The 22,225-nt window shown below is 43.6% G+C and overlaps 1 protein-coding gene across 5 annotated transcripts in view; it reads right to left on the bottom strand.

The window, feature by feature from the left end:
• Nucleotides 1-11,091: 11,091 nt before the first annotated feature.
• The window catches only part of LOC137560929 (CXADR-like membrane protein), a 141,116-nt gene continuing 129,982 nt past the window's right edge, over nt 11,092-22,225 (bottom strand). For all 5 annotated transcript variants that reach the window (XM_068272112.1, XM_068272114.1, XM_068272115.1 and 2 more), the window contains one exon: nt 11,092-11,532. In XM_068272112.1, the coding sequence (XP_068128213.1) occupies nt 11,413-11,532 (120 nt within the window). In that variant the 3' untranslated portion in view covers nt 11,092-11,412. The remainder of the gene's footprint in view (nt 11,533-22,225) is intronic.

Raw genomic sequence — 22,225 nt, 5'->3', positions numbered from 1 at the left:
ACCCGGAGTAGTACGGCTGCGCTGGCCCGGCGGTGCGCATCCTAGAACGCGCTCCTGTTGCTGGGCACTTTCTGCGCATGTGCGTGACGTCATGAGTGACATCACGCTCATGCGCAAAGAGTTCCCGGCAACGGGAGAGCGATCAAGGACGGCCCAGTGCAGCCGTACTACTCCGGGTCATAGCGCCCCGGAAGTACTGTAGTACAGGCACATAGAGGTTCGCCCGCGAACAGTTCAGGCCATCTCTAATAACAGCAATCATTTACTAAATGGGTGCGTGCGCATGCATGAGGTCCCACAAATCAGTTTATATGTGATCATTTATGGAGATGCACGCAAGAATACATATTTCCCAAAGGCTGGTCTGACGTTACTGGGTATGAAAAAACACATTAAAGTGAACCTCCGGAGTAAAAATTTACTCAGCAGCACTGAATAGGCTTGGTGTTTCTTTACCAGTTTCACAGCTTCAGAACTTTGTTTTCCTTATTAGCTGCACAGAAGCTTAGCTCAGCCCCATCAAAGAAATCTGCCCGGGCATTTTTCCCCTGATGCTGTGCAAAGCATGATGGGATTTCTGATGTTGTTGTTCTCCTTTTGTTGTTTTGGTGCAAATCTGTTTTTTTTATATTTTGAATTTGAGATTTGAAGCCTAGCGCGTTCAGCTGGGAGGGGTGATCAGGACACAGGGCAGTTGGAACTGTGCCTCATGCTCCCTGTCCCCTCCTTTCAACCAAAAAGATGGCTGACCCCATGAAATCACAAACATTTGCCTGTTCTTTTAAAAAAGGGTGGGTAAGAGAATATATTACCTATGTATTTTAATTAACATAACTAATGTAACTTAATGACAGTATGTTTGTTTAGGCTGAAGTTCCCCTTTAACTATTTTTGCAAAAATGGATATAATGTGAAAATTCCAGGCCAAAATGAAAATTTGTATGTGAAAAACGGTTTTGTTATGGTTTACGATGTTTCTGAGAACCGCGTGGATGGGTTGTGTGACAACAATGGTACTCATACGGGGTTGCATTGTCCATTTTTTTCCTTTTGAAATACATGTAGCAGAATAAACCCAGTAGCACAGCACAATGATGATAATGAACAGGTAAAGGGCAACTGAAGTGAGCAGAATATGGAGGCTGCCATATTTGTTTCCGTTTAAACAATACCAGTTGCCTGGCAGACGCCCTGCTGATCTATTTGGCTGCAGTAGTGTCTGAATCACACCAGAAACAAGCATACAGCTAATCTTATCAGATCTGACAATAATGTCAGAAACACCTGATCTGCTACATGCTTGTTCAGGGTCTATGGCTAAAAGTATTAAAAGGAGTCAGGCAGAGCATCAGCAGGACAACCAGGCAACTGGTATTGCTTAAAGTGGAGCTGTCAGCCATACTATCTAAGAAAAAAACAAACCACATATATAAGTAGATAAAAACTTGCTCTACTTACATAACATATGTATTGCACTGTCCACATTTTGATTTTAGTGATTTTTCTATTCTAAAAAAAGAGACAACCCTTCTTAGGATTTTTCATCTTGACATTATTTCACCCCTTACTCTGTCTGTGTTTGCATTGCCCTCCTCCCAGTCTTCAGACACTCCCACCCAGCTCTGCAATGGAAAGTGCATTGTCTTAGCATGAGAAATATTGGCCAATCAGAGAGGAACAGGGGTGTGGGAGAGGAAGAGGCTTCAGCCAACCAGACTTAATTAAGTCTGAGGGGGAAAGTAAAAAAGAAAACAAGAAAACCCAGCATGCTCTGCAACTTCCTTTGTGAGGCAAATGTACCAAATAAGAGTCAGGTAAACTGGGGAATGTTGTTATAAGGAAACGAAAGATGCCCATAGTACATGGTACGTTTAATTTTTTTTTCGATTAGGTAATTTAGTTTGATTATTCCGAATATCGAATATAAAGCTATTTCCAACATGTCTGATCGGATTTTTATAGAAAAAACGGGATAATCATTTGTTTTTCTTGATCGAAAAAAAAAAGATTATTTTCAACTTTCATTCGATTTGATTATTTTGGTGGAAAAAAACTAGGAAAAACAAACGCTTATATTGTACCATGTATGGGTACCATAAGAATGATTTTTAACTTTTAGATTGCCTGGTTAGCATCCTTATTACTTGTTTACCAGATAAAAATAAAGAATTGATTTTTGATGTTATGCCCGACAGTTACATTTTTAAAGCTATATTATGGAGATTAGAGGGTGTGCCGTTCGATGCTTAGTATAATATGCTGCATTTACAAACAATCTAGAGTAAGGAGGACCTTTTGACAGCACAAAGCAAGAATGATGAAATGCAGTGGCGTAGCTTTGGAGCTGTGGGCCCCGGTGCAAGTTTTACATGGGCCCCCAAACACTCTATACATAACAATTGATATGGCGCACCAAAACCATGCCAAGGACAACCACAGTGTCTGAGCTGCAAGAAGGGGATGGGGAACAGCGTCTTAATGATTATTATCATTTAAAGTATTTATAAAAGTGATCATTACAACCACAGGACCAATAAAGAGCTAATGCTGCTGTTGAGGGAGGGCCCTCCGGGGCCCCTCTGGCTCAAGAGCCCTGGTGTGGTCAAGACCTCTGCAACCCCTATTGGTACGCAACTGATTAAATGCTTAGTTAGGGCTAAAATGTGCAGATGAGCTTGTGTACAAATCAGTTCTTTCTCCACTTCCTCCTCCCCCTCCGCCCAGACCTGCTGCATCTTTCACCACAACTCCGGTATTCCGAGTCCCTCGATTGGTGGACAGGGTATTCTGGGATAGGCCACTTTGGGTGATCCACAAGGACAGAAACATCACAGAGACCTCCACGTCTTTCTGATGAATGAAACAAGAGGTGTACAACTACAGATTGCTGAATCATTGTTTTATTTCTCACCGCAGACTTGTGAAGGTTCACCCCATTTCCTCTTTCTTTACCGGTGAATTAGAAAGAGGAAGTACTATCAAAGGACAGCCAAAGCGTAGAAACCACAGAGAGAAGCTAGAAAGATGATCTTTCTTAAGTTCACATGTAACATACACATACCGGAGGAACAGAACATTGATTGCTCTGCCCATTTATAGAAGTGTATTTAGTGCAAGAAGGGGGCTGGGTGGTGATTGGAAGGGTTTTTCTTAACCTCCCTAGCGTTAAGGACAAGTCTGACTCGTCCTAAAAAATCTAGCTACTATCCTTAAAGAAAACCTGAACTGAACCTTAAAAGTCAAAATAACCATACACAAGTCATACTTACCTCCTGTGTAGTCTACTCCTCAATCTCTTTCTCCTCTCCTGTGTCCTGTTTTTCCACTGTGTTAAATGGAATTCTCCGTCCTTCATTTTGAAAATGGCTATTACCCATAACAGCTTCCTGGTCAGCACACAGTTAAACTGTAACATCGCCCACTTGAGCCATAGGGAAACATGGACACATCAGTTCTCCTCTCAGCTGTAACTGACAGCAACTGATATATAACTGACAGCAACTGATATATTTCAGTTCTGACAAAATGTTGTCAGAACTGGAAGGGATCACTGTAAGAAGAAAATGGTGAGCTTCTGAGAGGAACTGATGGCAAGGTAACTATGTAATGTTCATCTGTAGTTACCTCATGTGTTTATTTTAAATTTTTTTACTCAGTACAGGTTCTCTTTAAGGACGAGTCAGGCTTGTCCAGCTGTTACACTTTCTCACCTGCGGCGTTACTGGAATGCAATATCTCTCGCCGACACCTTGAGGCTTCCCTATGCACGAATTCCTGTCTTCGTAATAGCGATTTCCAGCGGCGATCTCCTCTTCTTTTTCCCCCATCCGCTTCCTGTCTTGGCGATTGCGTCCCCACAGCGTGTCCCTCTGATGACGCTGCACTACTCATAGCGGCAAACATTAAAGTGAAAAAAAGTAAATTAAAAAAAAAAGTTTTCATATTGTACGCATGCTTGCGGGCAGCTAGCAAGACCATAACTTGCAAGCGGTCTGCAAAAATGCGCACAATATAAGGAAACACTGAATTTTTTTTTCTGCTTTAGGTACAAAAATTGCAGGGAAATTAAACGCCAGGGAGGGTAAGAGGACTCACGAGGCGAAATATTAAATCTAGTTTTGCTTACCTTTCGCTATGGAGCATGCACAGTTCTGGCCACACGTCTCCTCAATCATTCTACCATAGCCTTTACAAGCCTCTATGAACCGGGCAAATGCAGGATTCAATAGCAAAATACAACCAATATGGGATATCAAACCTACGTCAATCAATTACATATCCACATAGACCCGTCTCACCTATACAGAGAACAAAATTGGGCTAAAAAGTAGGGAGCCCCAGTTCTTTGTGAACGTTGGGTGCTGGTGCCCAACCCTAAGACCATCTCTAGGGGTGCCTAACCCTAACTACTCCCCTCCCCCTGGTGGTCCCTAACCCTAAGACTCCCCCTGGTGGTGCCAAACCCTAGGACCCCCCTGGTGGTGCCTAACCCTAATACCCCTCTGGTGGTGCCTAACCCTAAGACTCCCCCTGGTGGTGCCTAACCCTAATACCTCTCTTGTGGTGCCTAACCCTAAGACCCCCCTGGTGATGCCTAACCCTAAGACTCCCCCTGGTGGTGCCTAACCCTAATACCTCTCTTGTGGTGCCTAACCCTAAGACTCCCCCTGGTGGTGCCTAACCCTAATAACCCTCTGGTGGTGCCTAACCCTAAGACTCCCCCTGGTGGTGCCTAACCCTAATACCTCTCTTGTGGTGCCTAACCCTAAAACCTGCCTTGGTGGTGCCTAACCCTAACTCCCCCAAACAAACACCCTTCCTGACACCTAACCCTAGCCACCCCCACTGCACATACACCCTTACAAACATAAAAGTGTGCACATACAAACAAAATAATATGACAAAAACTACAACATTACAAGTTTCAAAACCATAACATATTTCAAAAACTTTAATGTTCTAATGGTAAAACGATATTTAGTGGGCACCCAGATTTCTGCTTTGGCCACCGTATTAACACAATATTTGCATTAGCGCCTATGGCAGCTACACAAATCATCAAATTTCCGGCTGCTTTTCCCCAATTAGTCTTCTACTAATAGTGACAAACACAGAATATGGTGGGGAAGAGAAATTAAAGGACACCTGAACATACATGTTTATTTCCTTCTAAACAATGCAGATTGCCTGGCTATCCTGATGTACTTCTGCCTCTAATACTTTTAGCCATAGACCCTGAACAAGCATGGAGCAGATAAGGGGCTCTGACTGAAGTCTGACTGGAAACTGCATGCTGGTTTCTGGTGTATGATTCAGACATTACTGATGCATGAAAGATCAGCAGCACTGCCAGGCAACCGATATTGTATAAAAGGAAATAAATATGTCAGCCTGCCTATACCACTCACTTCAGGTGTATTTTAAAGAGGAACTCCAGTGAAAATAATGTAGTAAAAAAAGTGCTTCATTTTTTACCATAATTATGTATAAATGATTTAGTCAGTGTTTGCTCATTGTAAAATCTTTCCTCTCCCAGATTCACATTCTGACATTTATCACATGGTGACATTTTTACTGTGGGCAGGTTATGTAGCTGCTCCTAGCTGTTTTGGCTGTTAGAGACAGCTGTAAACAGCTAATTCCTGTCTGTGAACATTGTTACATTGTGGCAGTTTGCCGAGAGTACCGCGGTACTCAGAGCTTCTTGTGGGAGGGGTTTCAGCACAAAATCAGTCATACAGCGCCCCCTGATGGTCTGTTTGTCAAAAGCATTATATTTCTCATGTAAAAGGGGGTATCAGCTACTGATTGGGATAAAGTTCAATTCTAGGTTGGAGTTTCTCTTTAAAGCCAACTCTCTGGAAGTAATGACATTTAGTGCAAAGATCTGAAGTACAGTAACTGTAGCTGAAACTATGAGTGGTTTGTAGTGTTGAATTTGGGAGATCTAAAAATCACAAACATTCCCTGTTGGTGAACCACAATCACCACCATGAGCACTATTGTATAAACGGGTATATCCAGGAAGAAACAGGAGACAAAAAATGCAAATTAACTTTTAATTTTCCAAAAAAATGCAGAAAGATGTAAACAGAATCTTCAATCCATACAAATGTCCATCTTTTGAACACATCACATGGTATAGTGCATATCACTAATTTATTGTAGAACAGGCAACACCGATTTGTTTCGGGTCAGAGACCCTTCTTCAGGCCTTTTCAATACACAATGAACATCTGCACAAGATAAATAGAAAGATATTCCTCATCTGGACATATATTAAGCCACAAAAAGCTACCATATAGGAACTGTATAAGCAGACAGAGGCACCAAAAGGATAAAATATTCTAAAACTTTTAAAATGAGAGGAGGCAGAGGTGGACTTACCTCCTCCATGCAGACACACACCAGTGTTGTGTATATTCAAAACAACAAAAATGTATATATATACTCCAGAAAGTACAAGTGCAACACGTTTCGCGGGCATCTCCCGCTTCATCAGGCAATAGAAACAGAGCATAAAACTCAAATAGGTCTGGTGCAAAGCTCAGAAGGTTAAGTACAGGGCCGCATGGAAGCAGGGTGCCAGGACAAGGTGTTGTATACATCTTTCTGCACTTTTTTGGAACATTACAAGAAAAAGTTCATTCGCATTTTTTGATTTCCTACTATGAGGTTTACATTCTGAAGTTTAATTACCACAGGAAGTTTTGTGGTTATTAAGATTTTACTTAAAATAGTGACTCTCCGTCATGCTTGAGATGTTGTGCAAGAAGTGAGTATTAAACCGCTGTGTGAACTCACAGTAGCTGAAAATGAGACAGAAAAAGTTGTTTCCTTAGTAAGAAAAGCAAGATACAGTAAGAAATATTCATTTTCTATGCAAGGGTGTAACAGTACCCCTTCAGGCCCTCCAGCAAATACAATGATTATGGAGCCACAGTGGCAAATCCCCTCCCACCCCAAGCCCCTCCCATTGTGGCTTGCCCGGTTTGGTTTGCTACTACTGTCTTTATGTCCTTAACCTTGTGGGGACCACGTGTAGTGAATTCTAGGCCGCACTTGTGGCTGCCTAACTCTGTTGCAGTGTAGGATTTACGCCACCTGCCCTTTCCGCTCCCGAGTCCCGACGCAATCATGCGCACCCGAGAGTGGAGATTAAGCTGTCATGTCATATGACAGCTGACATCTCCTCTCAGTGATCAGGAGCCATCGTGATTGGCTCCTGATCACGTGATCACTACGATCGGTCGGCCAATTGTAGTGATCACTATTGGCAGCAGCGGTCTAAAGATGGGGACTCACTTTAACGTTCTCCCAGCGATCATAGCTTCCCTCCGCTCTGGCTGCCATCCCAGCTCGCTCTGCCATAAAGGGCAACTGAAGCGAGAGAGATATGGAGGCTGCCATATATATTTCCTTTTAAGCAATACCAGTTGCCTGGCCTTCCTGCTAAGCCTCTGCCTCTAATACGTTTAGCCATAGCCCCTGAACAAGCATGCAGCAGATCAGGTGTTTCTGACATTGTCAGATCTGAAAGATTAGCTTCATGCTTGTTTCTGACATTTAGACACTACTACATCCTAATAGACCAGCGGGACTGCCAAGCAACTGGTATTGTATAAAAGGAAATAAATATGGCATCCTTCATATATTTCTCACTTCAGTTGTCCTTTAAGTGTCGGGTCCTGGCTTGATGACGTCATCAAGCCGCGTCCCAGAACTTAGCGGCAGTACGAGCGGGGATGCCGGCCAGAGCAGAGCGGGCTAGAGCTGCTCATCGCTGGAGCGTGGGAGGTGAGTAAAGGTTCCTGGCAATATGGGGATACCGGGCTACACTGGGGACACAATGCCTAGCTAACTATATTGGGGATCTGGCTGCCTGACCCTCCCAAACGCACCCCCCGCATGTAAAATGGCCTGGTCCTTGAGGGGGGTTAGACAGCTGGTCCCCAGAAGGTTAAAGTGAACCTGGATTGAGTAAAATTATTCAAAATAAACACAAATGAATATTACATACTTACCTCGCCGCCAGTTCCTCTCAGAAGCTCACCATTTTCTTCTAACAATGTTCTCTTCCAGTTCTGACAAGATTTTGTCAGAACCAAAATATATCAGTTGCTGTCAGTTATTTATCAGTTGCTGTCAGTTATAACTTAAAGGACAACTGATGTGCAAGGTAATGCCCATGTTTCCCTATGGCTCAAGTGAGCGATATTACAGTTTAACAGTGTGCTGACCTGGAAGCTGTTACGGGGTTATCACCATTTTTAAAATGGAGGAGGGAGAATTCCATTGATCGCAGTGGACAAACAGGACGCAGGAGAGGAGAAAAAGATTGAGAAGTAGACTAGACAGTAGGTAAGTATAACCTGTGTATGTTTTTATTTTGACTTTAAATTTTCAGTTCAGGTTTGCTTTGAAGCAGTTAACAGGCATCCAATTCCGTAATCCATATTTATGCATACATATATACATATATTTGATACAATATAAAATAATGATGACATGTAAATTTTAAAAAAGTAAACACTTTATTGCATTAAGCTAATAAAAATAATATATTGCAGAAAGCAACAGATGGCACAAAAATCTCTTCTCTGACAGTGTACAGTATACAGAGTCAGTACATATTTGCATACTACCTGGTGGCACAAAGGCCAGGAGAGCGTGATTGGACCTATAAGATTGGACAATTGGACCAATCACATTTCTTTGATTGGACAAATTACATTGAGCCACTCAGATGGGACCAATCGAATTGCACAATTAGGCCAATTACACTGCACAATTGAAAGGCCTTGACAAAGCCCAATTGCAGGGCAAATTGATTGTTGACCCTCCACTGCACCTCCCCTTATAAAGCATGATGTGTTGATCAGTATATGGGTTTTATTACACCTGCTCTTGCATTTGAACCTTACAAGGATGGAATACAGTTGTGAAGGTTTTATTGTCAGCTGTCGAGTCGTTCCTGGACTCATTTCTTTTCTTTCTTTCTTTTTTTTTTTTTTCAGTTGAAATAAAAAAAGTGTTCACATATAATGACTGCAACTTTTTTAACAGCATGAATATCTCCATAATATTATCATATATTATATTACAATCAGTTATCATATATATATATATTACAAAAAAATACAGATACAAAACACTATTTCACACTTATTCTTAATTAAAATACTGTATATTAAAAAGCTAAGGGAATTTTAATCAATATCTAGTCTACGTAAAAAAAAAAAAAAAAACAGAAAAAAAAACCTAACAACAACAAAAAAAACATATATACTCTTGGGTGGGGCTGGTCGGTCTATAAAATTTAGAAGATAAAGAGAAGTAGCCAGTGGTCAGGGCAACAAGAGAACCCAATAATTTGAAAAGGAAGAAATCTGTTAAAATGGACCTGAACTCTTGTGCAGGCCAGAAGGAAGACATAGAGAAATGCACCCTGTATGTATTTAGAGAGAAGAGTCTGTCTAATTCCCCCTCATCTGTGACTATTCACAAGTTGTAATATGAACTCGCAGCTGTGTCAGCTGACTGCCATGGCAGGGCAGCTAATTGGTCAACACGGGATCTTAACAATATGTCTGCTTGGTATACCAACTCTGACCGAAAGTAGGAGTACCAGGGAAATTGAACACGCTGTTGTCTGAACGACGTGCCCTATGGGTACATGAAAAGTTGCGCACACTTTATTATAAAACAATAAAAAAATGTTAAATAAACACCACTATATGTTAGTGCGTCTCCTGTGAATTCCCTATATAGGGAATGCAGCCCTCAACCGTGGGGGTCCTGGCTGATCCCCCTCCACTTATAAAATAGTAACAAAGTGGGGTGTAGCTATCCCACAGACAGGCAGCTAAATTCACAGAAAGAGACGGGTGGGACCAGAGGGTGACTGCTCAAAGATCATGCATCAGATGCTGGCTGCAGACACATCAAGAAGGTACCTGGCTCTTCTACTGACCACATATGCTATTGCTCCGTTGTTATTGCCTGATGAAGCGGGATCAAACCTGCGAAACGCGTTGCATATTTGGAGTTCATAAATAAAATACATTGACTGTCTTTACTACAGTCGTTGTGTGTCTGCTTGGAGCAGGTAAGTCCACCACTACCTCCTCTATTTACCAAGAATTTGGTTTTTAACCTCATTTAGCTTCCTTTTATCCTTTTGGCGCCTCGGTTCTCCCGCATAACCTCAAGAATATTGATCCCATACATCTCCAAAAAATATGTCTGCTTCCATGCAAGCAGGAAGTAGACACACTGCTGATTTATTGCAGGCTTTGTATCAGCTGTAACAAAGAAATGTTTTTCTGTAAAGGTTATTATGCTGTTGCTTATCTTGTAGAGCAGAGAGGAAGTTCTGAGTTTAGGTCCACTTCAAGAGCCCCTCAAAAGAGGCCTATTTAAGAAAGCAATGTGTTTGAAGATTCTCCTGGACTCATTTCTATTGTTGCTGTGGATTGGTACTCTTTTGCAATCCAGGTCTGCAGAATACAACTGATTGGCCGGTGTGTGTGTGGTGTGCGCCATACTTTTTTTCATGGCATAACAGGATGAATCAGATTCGGCCAGTTTGCACGAATGGACCAATTATATTTCATAATTCGACCAATCAGATTGGAGTGGCACAATTAACGTGTTATGCAATTGGCTGAAAGCTCAGTTACTATAATGTGCGCTGCCTGCACACGTTAAGACAATAGGTTATATTCTAAAGAAACCCTGGGCAAGGAGGTGAAGCAAAGCGGACCTGAACTCAGAACTTCCTCTCTGCTCTAAAAGATAAGCAACAGCATAATAACCTTTACAGAAAAAACATTTTCTTGTTACTGATGCAAAATCTGTAATAAATCGGCAGTTTGTCTATTTCCTTAACTTCCTGCTTTCATGGAAGCAGACATAGGGTTAACATCCTGTGTTTACAAATAATCTGCTCTGCCGAGGCAGCCAGCTGCCACAGCTGAGAGATCAAGTTACACTTGTGATCAGTCACAGATAAGGGGGAATTAGACAGGCTAAACTCTCTAAATACATACAGGGTGCATTTCTCTATGCTTCCCTTTGCCCTGTGCAAGATTCAGGTCCACTTTAATGCAGATATAGATATGCCTCTGAAGGGGGGCTGTGACAGATGGTAAGTGTGTCTGCAGAGGTACATTTTAAGGCTACATTTGAAGTTTTCAAGCTTGAAGCACAGTGAAAATGGAAAAGAGTTCCAAAAGAGGGGTGAAGCTTGTGAGAAGTCCTTGATGAGAGTGAGAAGAGGTGACCACATTGGTAATAGACTGACTATAGCCATGGGGATTATTCAGACTCCTCTATGACATTGATAGCTCATGCCTGTTCTCTGCAGGGAAGCCATAGAAGGACTCGGCATCAGTTTTAAACAAGATTAGACTATTGTAAAGGTGGTTTGACGATATCCGCATAGACCACCTCCTCCCTCTGCTGTGGACTCGGGGTCTGGGATCTTCCCTTCAGCTTGGCTTTGTCTAGTTTGGCATAAAGAAGTTTAGTCTGCAGAAAAATAAAGAATTCAGATAATACAGTGAGATACCATTTGTGAATGGAGAACGCTAAAATACATTGGATAGAATTTGGTTTAGGGTGCCCGTACTCGGTTCAATCAAAACATACAATTTTCCCATTTATTCAACCAAAGTGATTGAATCAAATGAAAGTCTAATACTGGGGATACACGGTACGTTTCTGTACCGTGTATCGACCAGCTGATCCGGCCAGCTGATAATATTCAGCTGGCCCGATCCTGCCACTCAACCCGCGCCTGCTCGATTCCCGCCGGCGGACAATGGCAGGGAATCGAGCGGCTGATAAGGACCGCCGGCAGGGACGAGCGGCAATCGATCCACGCGGACGATTTTTTTTAATCAAGTACAACTAATGAATATCCCGTTTTTCTCCATAAAAATCTGATTGGACATGTTGGAAACATCTTTATATTCGATCTAACGGAATAATTGAATGACATTATCTACTAGAAAAAAAATTACAAAATTGTTCCGTGTCCATGTAGGGGCACCACAAGAAAGAGTTATATATAGTGGCTGGATGGTGTACTGGTTAAGGGCTCTGCCTCTGACACAGGAGACCTGGGTTTAAATCTCGGCTCTGCCTGTTCAGTAAGCCAGTAATTCAGTACGGAGCTCTTTGGGCAAGACTCCCTAACACTGCTACTGCCTACTGAGTGCGCTCTAGTGGCTGCCTCGCAAGCGCTTTGCGTCCAACAGGAGAAAGGAGCTATACAAATACTTTAATTATTATTATATATTTCTTAAAGCAAACTTGAACTGCTCGTTGTCGTCATGGTTTCTGCCCCCCCCCCTTCCCCCATCTTCCATCCCCAGTTCCCACCCTCCCAGTTCCTCCAAGAAGTGCAGGGCTATTCTGAAGTGCAAAGGCACAAGTTTTGAGCCGCGCCTTTGCTCACACAGTTTGGAATTTGCGCCTGCACAGTTCCGATTCACACACTGTCTATAGGGGGAACTTCCTGTTTTTGCTATTCTACTGGTGGATACTGTGGAATATGAAGACCACCAGGGACGGGGAATGGGGAAACCCCAAGGAGAACGAGCACTGGAAGTATACTTCTTAAATGGCAATCTAGTCCACGTTGGGCTTGGACATTTTTTTTTAAACCTAGTTCAGGGGTACTTTAAAGGGAAGCTTAAAGTGGATCCGAGATTAACTTTTACTCTTTGCATAATTGTCTTCCTTTCCTATTTTTTATAGGGCATTCCTCAAGCCAAATACTTTTTTTTTTTTTTAATACTCTAATTCCCTATAAACTAAATAAACCATGCCCACAGTTTTTCAGAGAGCCTTGGCAGTTGCAAGGGCTCATGGGAGCTCAGTCTGGGCAGGAGAAGGGGGAGGTATTACTAGCCAGAGATTTCAGAGGCAGAGGGGAGGGGCGAGGAGGAGATGGGATTAGGTTTTTTCACAGAAGATACAGATAAGCTTGCCTGTTTGTAATGTTTACGTAATGTTTACAAACAACATGGCTGCTCTCATTGTATCACAGGAAGAAATAATCATATACTGTTGAAGCTGTTTGCAGCTATATCTAAACTTTAGATAAGATATATAGAAAAGTTACTTGTTATAGTTAGTTTTTCATCTCGGATCCGCTTTAAGTGACATGTGACGTATGATGAGATAGACATGTGTATGTACAGTGCATAGCACAGAAATATCCAAATACATATCCTGTGATGCCTGAAAGAGGTAACATTTAGCTATGCAGCTGGAGGTTTTTCTCCAGTCAGGACCCAGTCAGACTATAACACCCTTCACTGATAAGGAATTACAGCTATACAATGCTTTGCTCTAGGAAGCCCAGTTGTCTGCCAGGAGAGGTGTAAAGAATAGCGGAGATGCCGCTGCGCGGACAAGCGGCAGGGCGGCTGCCTCCGCGTTCAAGCCGGCGGCTGTTTCCGCGCAGCAACATGTCTCTGGTTTCGCCTGGGCCTTCTAGTGCACACAGATGGAGAGCTACGCGCGCGCGCGCCAGGCGACAGGACCTTTATGCCAACAGAAGGGGAGTCAGCTGATCAGGCCGATCAGCTGATCCCAGCTGGACTCTGGATTGACTGAGTGGCTGGGGCGGCGCTGCGGAGCGCTGTAGTATATATAGAACTTGCTTGGCAGTTTCTGGTTGTCTGCCGTTGTGAATACTCACGTGTGAGCACTCAGACCTTAGTCAGATCTTACAGTGTGTTAGAACCAGTTGGAACTGGGAATTCACATTAGCCAGATTCCGCTCAGGCGCTACTGTGTTAGTACTACATAGTTACATAGTTACTTTGGTTGAAAAAAGACATACGTCCATCGAGTTCAACCAGTACAAAGTACAACTCCAGCCTGCTCCCTCACATATCCCTGTTGATCCAGAGGAAGGCGAAAAAACCCTTACAAGGTAAAAATTCCTTCCCGACTCCAGATGGCAATCAGATAAAATCCCTGGATCAACATCATTGGCATTACCTAGTAATTGTAGCCATGGATGTCATTCAACGCAAGGAAAGCATCTAAGCCCCCTTTAAATGCAGGTATAGAGTTTGCCATAACGACTTCCTGTGGCAATGCATTCCACATCTTAATCACTCTTACTGTAAAGAACCCTTTCCTAAATAAATGGCTAAAACGTTTTTCCTCCATGCGCAGATCATGTCCTCTAGTCCTTTGAGAAGGCCTAGGGACAAAAAGCTCATCCGCCAAGCTATTATATTGCCCTCTGATGTATTTATACATGTTAATTAGATCTCCTCTAAGGCGTCTTTTCTCTAGACTAAATAAACCCAGTTTATCTAACCTTTCTTGGTAAGTGAGACCTTCCATCCCACGTATCAATTTTGTTGCTCGTCTCTGCACCTGCTCTAAAACTGCAATATCTTTTTTGTAATGTGGTGCCCAGAACTGAATTCCATATTCCAGATGTGGCCTTACTAGAGAGTTAAACAGGGGCAATATTATGCTAGCATCTCGAGTTTTTATTTCCCTTTTAATGCATCCCAAAATTTTGTTAGCTTTAGCTGCAGCGGCTTGGCATTGAGTACGATTATTTAACTTGTTGTCGATGAGTACTCCTAAGTCCTTCTCCAAGTTTGATGTCCCCAACTGTATCCCATTTATTTTGTATGGTGTTAGACCATTGGTACGACCAAAATGCATGACTTTACATTTGTCAACATTGAATTTCATCTGCCATGTATGTGCCCATATAGCCATCCTATCCAGATCCTGTTGCAATATAACACTATCTTCCTTAGAGTTGATGATTCTGCACAATTTTGTATCATCTGCAAAAATAGCAACATTGCTCACTACTGTATCCACTAGGTCATTAATAAATAAATTGAAGAGCACTGGACCCAGTACAGACCCCTGTGGGACCCCACTGCTAACAGTCTCCCATTTTGAGTATGATCCATTGACCACAACTCTTTGTTTTCTGTCCATTAGCCAGTTCCCTATCCAAGCACACAGACTCTTCCCCAGTCCTTGCATCCTCATCTTTTGCACCAGACTTTTGTGGGGAACAGTGTCGAATGCCTTAGCAAAGTCTAAGTATATCACATCTACAGCATTCCCAATATCCATATTAGCATTCACTACCTCATAAAAGCTGAGCATGTTAGTCAAACAGGACCTGTCTTTAGTAAACCCATGTTGATGCTGAGAAATAAGATTATTTTCTACTATGAAGTCATGTATAGTATCTCTTAGTAACCCCTCAAATAGTTTGCATACAACTGATGTTAAGCTTACAGGTCTATAATTTCCTGGATCTGATTTTTTGCCCTTCTTAAATAATGGGAAAACGTGGGCTGTACGCCAATCCACTGGGACTCTGCCAGTTGCAAGAGAGTCACAAAAGATAAGATAAAGGGGTTTATCTATAACTGAACTTAATTCCCTTAGGGCCCGTTCACACTGCACGCGTTTCCAGCCGCGTTTTGGAAACGCGTGCAGGTGGCCAAAACGCACGACATCAGACATTGCATAGAGTGCAATGTCTGATGTTCACACAGCATGCGTTCCGGACCTATGCGGTCCGGGAACGCATGCTGCACGCAGATTTTACAAAAACGCGCGGCTGTCCCATTCACTTTTCAGTGATGGGATCAGCCACGCAACGCATACGAACGCGGACATGCGTGCGTTCGTACGCGTTGCGGTCCGCATGCGTTGCGGTCCGCATTTTGTAGTCTGAACGGGCCCTTAGGACCCGAGGATGCATGCCATCCGGGCCAGGTGCCTTGTCTATTTTTAATTTATTTAGTCTTGCCTTTACTTCTTCCTGCGTTAAGTATTTAATATTACAGTTAGAAGATTGAGACTCTTCCGCCTCTGTAATTTGCAACAGTGCTGTTTCCTTTGTAAAGACAGAAGCAAAGAAAGCATTTAATAACTCTGCCTTACCTTGGTCATCCACCATTGAGTTTCCACCTTCATCCTTTAGGAGTCCTATACAGTCAACCTTTCTTTTTTTAGAGTTGATGTACTTGTAAAACTTTTTTGGGTTAGATTTGATATCCCTAGCGATTTGATTTTCAGCTTCGATCTTTGCTAGCCTAATTTCTTTTTTACAATGTTTTTTACTGTGTTAAACTTCAGACTAGTTCCCGGGTGTTGAGACCAAGGACCTCACACCTAAGACTAGGGAATTACTGTGTTATTACTGTTATACTTCAGACTAGTTCCCGGGTGTTGAGACCAAGGACCTCACACCTAAGACGAGGGGATTACTGTGTTATTACTGTTATACTTCAGACTAGTTCCTGGGTGTTGAGACCAAGGACCTCACACCTCAGACTAGGATTGTGCTATATTGATACCTGTTATGATCCCTGGCTTTGCTGACCTCTCTCCTGCTTACTGATTCGGTACCTTGCCTATCTGTCTACCCGTTGCCAACCTTGCCTGTACCCGGATACCGTATCAGTCTTCTGTCTCTGTACCTAATCTGCTCGTGTGTTGCTGACCTGGCTTGTATGACCCTTCTGGCTGTCACTTGTTCCTTGGGTGAACAGCCTCTCTGTACTCCTTGTGACACCAACTCCATAGGTGTCCATTAGCTGTATAGGCTGCCTGCTCCTCAGGAAGTCTCTTTACAGTACAGTCTGGGGACTTTACCTATAGGAGTCCTCTGGCTGCAGTGCAGTCTGATTCCCAGCCCATCAGGGAATCCTTGGCTGCAGTACAGTCTGATTCCTGAGTCATCAGGGAATCCCTGGCAGCAGTACAATCTCCATCTCCTCCTCTTTAGGAGAGTTGTATCTACACCGTCAGAGGCCACCTGCTCCTCAGGCGTCCTCTGGCTGTAGTGCAGTCCAATTCCATGCTCTTCAGGGAATCCTTGGCTGCAGTAGTGTCTGTATCTGTCGCTCTTCGGGAGATAACCTTTCTTACTGTTGCACCAAACACTCACATTACATAGGTGTCCTGTGTCAAGCTATACTTGTATGATTGTACCATATAATCAGGTATAACATCTGTATTATTGGTGATACTGCAGATCATCAATAATCAGATACACTCTGTGTGCTGACACCAATTGTTACAAGAGGATAGATAAAAAAGGTCAATAGTTCATATTTTTTAGCAATCTGAGACACAGAGACAGACTGTTTCATTGAACTGAGACAAGTCCAAATTAGCTACACTGTAGGTTCCTGGAGGTGAGGAGTCCAACCCACCATCGTGCATGTGCGTCGGCTCGTCGTTTGTGCACGTGCGTCGGCTCTTGTAATCCCATTGTGAATGATTGCTGCTAGCAGCAGTCATTCACATAAAGTTACAATGTAAAAGAAAACAATATTTTTTATTTTATTTAAAGTGACAGTGTAAAAAATAAATAAATAATGTTTTATATTTTTTATGAACTTTTAACCCCCACCAAACTAATTAATGCCTTGTGCCACCTTCGTAGACACCTGTAATGGTTATATTGATCGGAAGCAGGGGTGTAACAATAGACCCTGCAAGGGATGCATCCGCAGGGGGGCCCAGAAGCCGCAGGGGGCTCCATCCTGAGAGACTGACAACTAAGGGCAAGGAGAGAAAAAACTTTCTGTTCTCTGCACAATTGTTCTAATAACTGCTCAGACACTAATAAGAAATCATGCAAAGTTTTGTAAACAAAGATTTGTAGACAGTCCCTATCCAGTGTGCAGTGGGAGGCGGCCCCATCCAATTTTGCAGGGGGGCCCAGTGATTTCTAGTTACGCCCCTGATCAGATGCGATAACTAGGGCGATAGCTCAGGGACCCAGTGCTGTATAGATGCATTGAAGTGTTCAGGGCCGGTTTAAGCAGCAATGGGCCCCTAGGGCAAAATTAACCTGAGAGCCCCCCTGCCCCCTCGCCCAGCATATTCTCCCCCCGGGGCACCTGATGCAGCTGACATGCTTTCCAGATATCCCCATTCAACTTTACTGTGTCCCCCAGGGGCCCTGCACTGTTTTTTTCAGAACAGGAACTCACCTATGCTGACGCACTGTTCCATCCATATTCCCCGTCTGCATCCCCGTGACTCTGTGCTTGTTGTTGCGTAAGGACTGGTCATGGAGAATAGGCAGCCAGTGGATATGAAGTCAGGGAGCATGAATGGAACAGTGCGCCGAGATAGGTGAGTTGCTATTGTAATAAATCGGTACAGGGGGCACAAGTCAGGGGGATACCTGGGGGCCCTGCAGCATTCAGGGGCCCTGGGGCAATTGCCCCCTTTGCCTCTATGGTAGAGCCGGCCCTGGAAAGAGTTGGTGCCTAGCATTGCATCTGTACAGCACTGGGGTCCCTACAGTGTGCACCTTAGCGATCGCATGCTATTGTTACAGACACACAGGCTGGCGATAATGGTACGCTACATGCCCAACTAGTGATTAAATATGGCATGTATGGTATCGTTTTAACCTCCAGGACAAGCCAAATATTGTATTTTGAGGTGTTTTAAAACTGTGGCACTCGTCATGTAAAAGCTAGGAAGGGGGGAAACCTTAAAAAATGTGTAATTTTTGCATTTACTTCTATTTTTCTCGATACATTGCCCGTAAAAATAAATAATGCTTAAAAAAAAAAACTAAGAAAGCCTGGATTGTCCTGAAAAAAAAAAAATATGCATCACTGTGATGGCATAAGTAATAACCACGGGCATCCGCAGCATAGGGCAAGAGGGGTCAGCCACCCCCCCCCCCCGGCCAAACAAACCCGGTGGTATCGCCCGGGAGAGACTTACATTGTAGCCTGAGATGGCGAGCCTCTAAGGGCAGCTTGTGCTTCCCTCGCTGCTCTTTAGTTTCATCTGCTGGCCACACATGGTACTACAGCTCTGACTAGGCTCGTGACATGCAATTGGATGGCATGTCAGCTGACATCAGAGCCTCCTTATTGCTCTAAATGCGCATTGTCACTCAGCCCCGCCCCAATCTGCCATTCCCAGCCACTGCCATTTCAGGAGGAAAGCCTCAGGCAGGGAACACACTACATGCGTTTTTGCGCGTTTTGCCGCGAACGGCAAAACGCGCACGATTTTAAAGCCTATTGAAAATAATAGCCTAGCTCGGGAAACGCTGCGCCGCATGCGTTTGTGCGCGTTTGCGTTCGCGTTTTTTTCCGCGTTTTGTATCCGCACAGTTTTCTGCTTTTTTCCGCACATTGCATGACACTACATGCCATGCAAACGCAGAAACGCACGCAGAAAAACGCACGCGTTAGACGCGACCGCAAAACCCGACGGAAACCTGGGAAACGCAGGGAAAAACGGCCCTGCAAGTGTGTTCCCTGCCTCAGTCCTCAGCCTGTCAGCCAGCCTCTCTCTCAGTCGCAGACTGACTGAGAGACAGTAAGAATTAATGTTCGCTTAATAAGTTAGTAAGCTTCAGGTTAGCAGGAATGGTTGCATGGCCACCTAGCTTTTCATCCTTCCCAGGCCAGCTAGCCTGGCTTCAGCCGGTAGTGTTGGTGGTATAGTGGTGAGCATAGCTGCCCTCCAAGCAGTTGACCTGGGTTTGATTCCCGGCCAATGTATGTGAGCGTGCTTTTGACATCCTACAAATCCCTGGAAGACAAGATCCTCGTCCGGAGGAGGAAGCTGTTGTGGGGTGCTATATAAGGAATAATAATCAGCCAAGAGCAAGCTAACAAGCCTACAAGAGCCTAACTAAGCTTCCCCTAGCAGAGTCTGTTAGCAGCTGTCCCTTCACTAATTAATGTAGGCAGATGAGTGAGTAAAACGGCTGGAGAACCTTGCCTTTTATAAGGGGGGGGTGGGGCTGCAGGAGTAAGTGTAGTCTGATTGGCGACAATGTGCCTGCTGACTGTGATGTAGAGGGTGAAAGTTGACCAAAATGGAGCATTATGGGGGCGAACCGAACTTCTGGAAAAGATCGCCTTCGCCAGCGATTGCGAACCACCCAAAGTTCGCCTGGAACCGTTCGCGGGCGAACCGTTCGGCCCATCTCTAAAAGCCGCACAGCTAATATGCCAAAATTGTCAGGAAAATTAAGGGTTAAAAATCCCTGAACCTGAAGTGGTTAACTACTTTAGCATTTTGGACGCAACGTCTAGAATGCTGCCCCTGCTGCTGCTCGTCGCCGCGGCTGATCACGTGTGCGCTCCCGCAGCCGGCTCGTTAGCCCGGAGATCAATGAATTGGAACACAGTTACCATTCAGGGCTTGTTTCCACTGTTGCGACGCGATTTCGCCGGCATTCCGACGCTTGTAAAAACGCATGCGGATGCGTTTCCGCATGCGTTTTTACCCGCGATTTCGCGTGCGATTAACCATGACACTGCCAGGGCAAAATAAAATTGAAAAAGGTGCGAAATCGCACGCGAAATCGCGGGTAAAAACGCATGTAACAAACGCATGCGTTTTTACTATTAAATACATTAGCGGCGATTCGCATGCATTCCACTCGCAGGCGAATTCGTTGGCTCTTTTGTGCGTTTTTTTACCGCTGAAAAAAACGCACCTCAACAACGCTACAGTGGAAACAGGCCCATCCACTTGCATTACATGTGTGAATCTGCATGCGTTGGACGCATGCAGATTCGCGATAGTGGAAACGAGCCCTCATTGATCCAAGTGCCCGTATGAAAGACCGATGCCATCTACGAGACGACTCCGTCTGTCACAAAGCCCATGCTTTTACATCACCTCATTACTTCCGTTTTGCATAGTAATACTACGCATACAGAAGATATGTGCATGGCCATCTTGTGGCCAAATAGTAAAATTACATGTAAAACAATTGTTTTTAATTTTTTTTTTACATTATTTTACATTTAACATAAACCCTTTATCTCCCACACTCCCAAATAGTTTTCCCCATTTTTTTTGGGTAAAAAAAAAAAATACACAATAAAAAAAATACATAATTAGTAACCTTAGGGACTGAACTTTTTTTTTTTAATATGTATATCAAGGAGGTATACTACTGTTACTTTTTATATTATGGGCTTGTAAATAGTGACTGACGCAAAACTGAAAAAATGCACCTTTATTTCCAAATAAAATATTGGCGCCATATATTGTGATAGGGACATAATTTAAATGGTGTAATAACTGGGACAAATGGGCAAATAAAATACGTAGTTTTTAATTATGGTAGTATGTATTATTTTAAAAGTATAGTAGCTGAAATGCATTTAGAATTCTTAGTACAATGTACTATCCAAAGAAAGCCTAATTGATGACGGAAAAAACAAGATGTAGATCATTTTGTTGTGATAAGCAGTGATAAAGTTATTGGCAAATGAATGGGAGGTGAAAGTTGCTCAGAAGCATAAGGTGAAATAACATTGAAGGCTGAAATGGTTAAACACAACATAATACTGTGGGCTATCTAAAATTCATTTTTAGAAGTAGGAAGTTTGATACAGTTGTTTACCTGATCAGTTTGTTTTCACTTAAGTTTTACTTTAATCACTTACCGTGTCTGAGGCGGTAAATCTACGCCCTGCAGGACTTCAGTTCCTGCACAGGGACGTAGATAATCTTCTTTGCGTTCAAATGGGTGGTGAATGATAATGTGCATGCATGCCACCTCCCCACACCTAACCCACAGCAGATTAGTAGACCACGGATCAAAGTGCCTGTGATCAATGACCAATGACATCAATGAGATGCCATGGTCATTGATAAAATGAAAGTAAAAGCACACACACATTATTTCCTGTGTACTGTTCACAATACCATTCATCAGCCCTGCGTCACTGTAACCCGGGCAGATCGGGATATCTTCAGCCATGATGCTCGCATTGTCCATCAGAGGCCACCATACTGCCTTGCTCATTGGTTAACCCCATGACCCCGGCGCACATGCGCCGCAGGTCATGAGTGGGGCCAATAGACAAGGCAGTATGGTGGCCTCTGATGGACACTGCGAGCGCTGCGGTTGAAGATATCCCAATCTGCCCGGATTACAGTGACGCAGGGCTGATGAATGGACAAAAAGCCACAGAGGGGACCTGCATTACCGATCTACAAGTGCTACTGCCATGCTGCCCGGGAAGTTGTAAATAGCGATCGCGCTGCTGCTATCACTCGGGGAAACAAGCTGCAAGATATGACCCAGGAATTACAGATCATTGCAGCGGCTGTATAATTGTGTGCTGACCAGGAAGCAGTTATGGGGTAATGGCCATTTTCAAAATGGAGGACGGAGAATTCCATTAATAACAGTGGA

The sequence above is a fragment of the Hyperolius riggenbachi genome, chromosome 3, assembly GCF_040937935.1.
Source record: "Hyperolius riggenbachi isolate aHypRig1 chromosome 3, aHypRig1.pri, whole genome shotgun sequence".
Lineage (NCBI taxonomy): Eukaryota > Metazoa > Chordata > Amphibia > Anura > Hyperoliidae > Hyperolius > Hyperolius riggenbachi.
The sequence above is the reverse complement of the archived record's forward strand: the minus strand, read 5'-3'. Positions and strand labels throughout refer to the sequence as shown.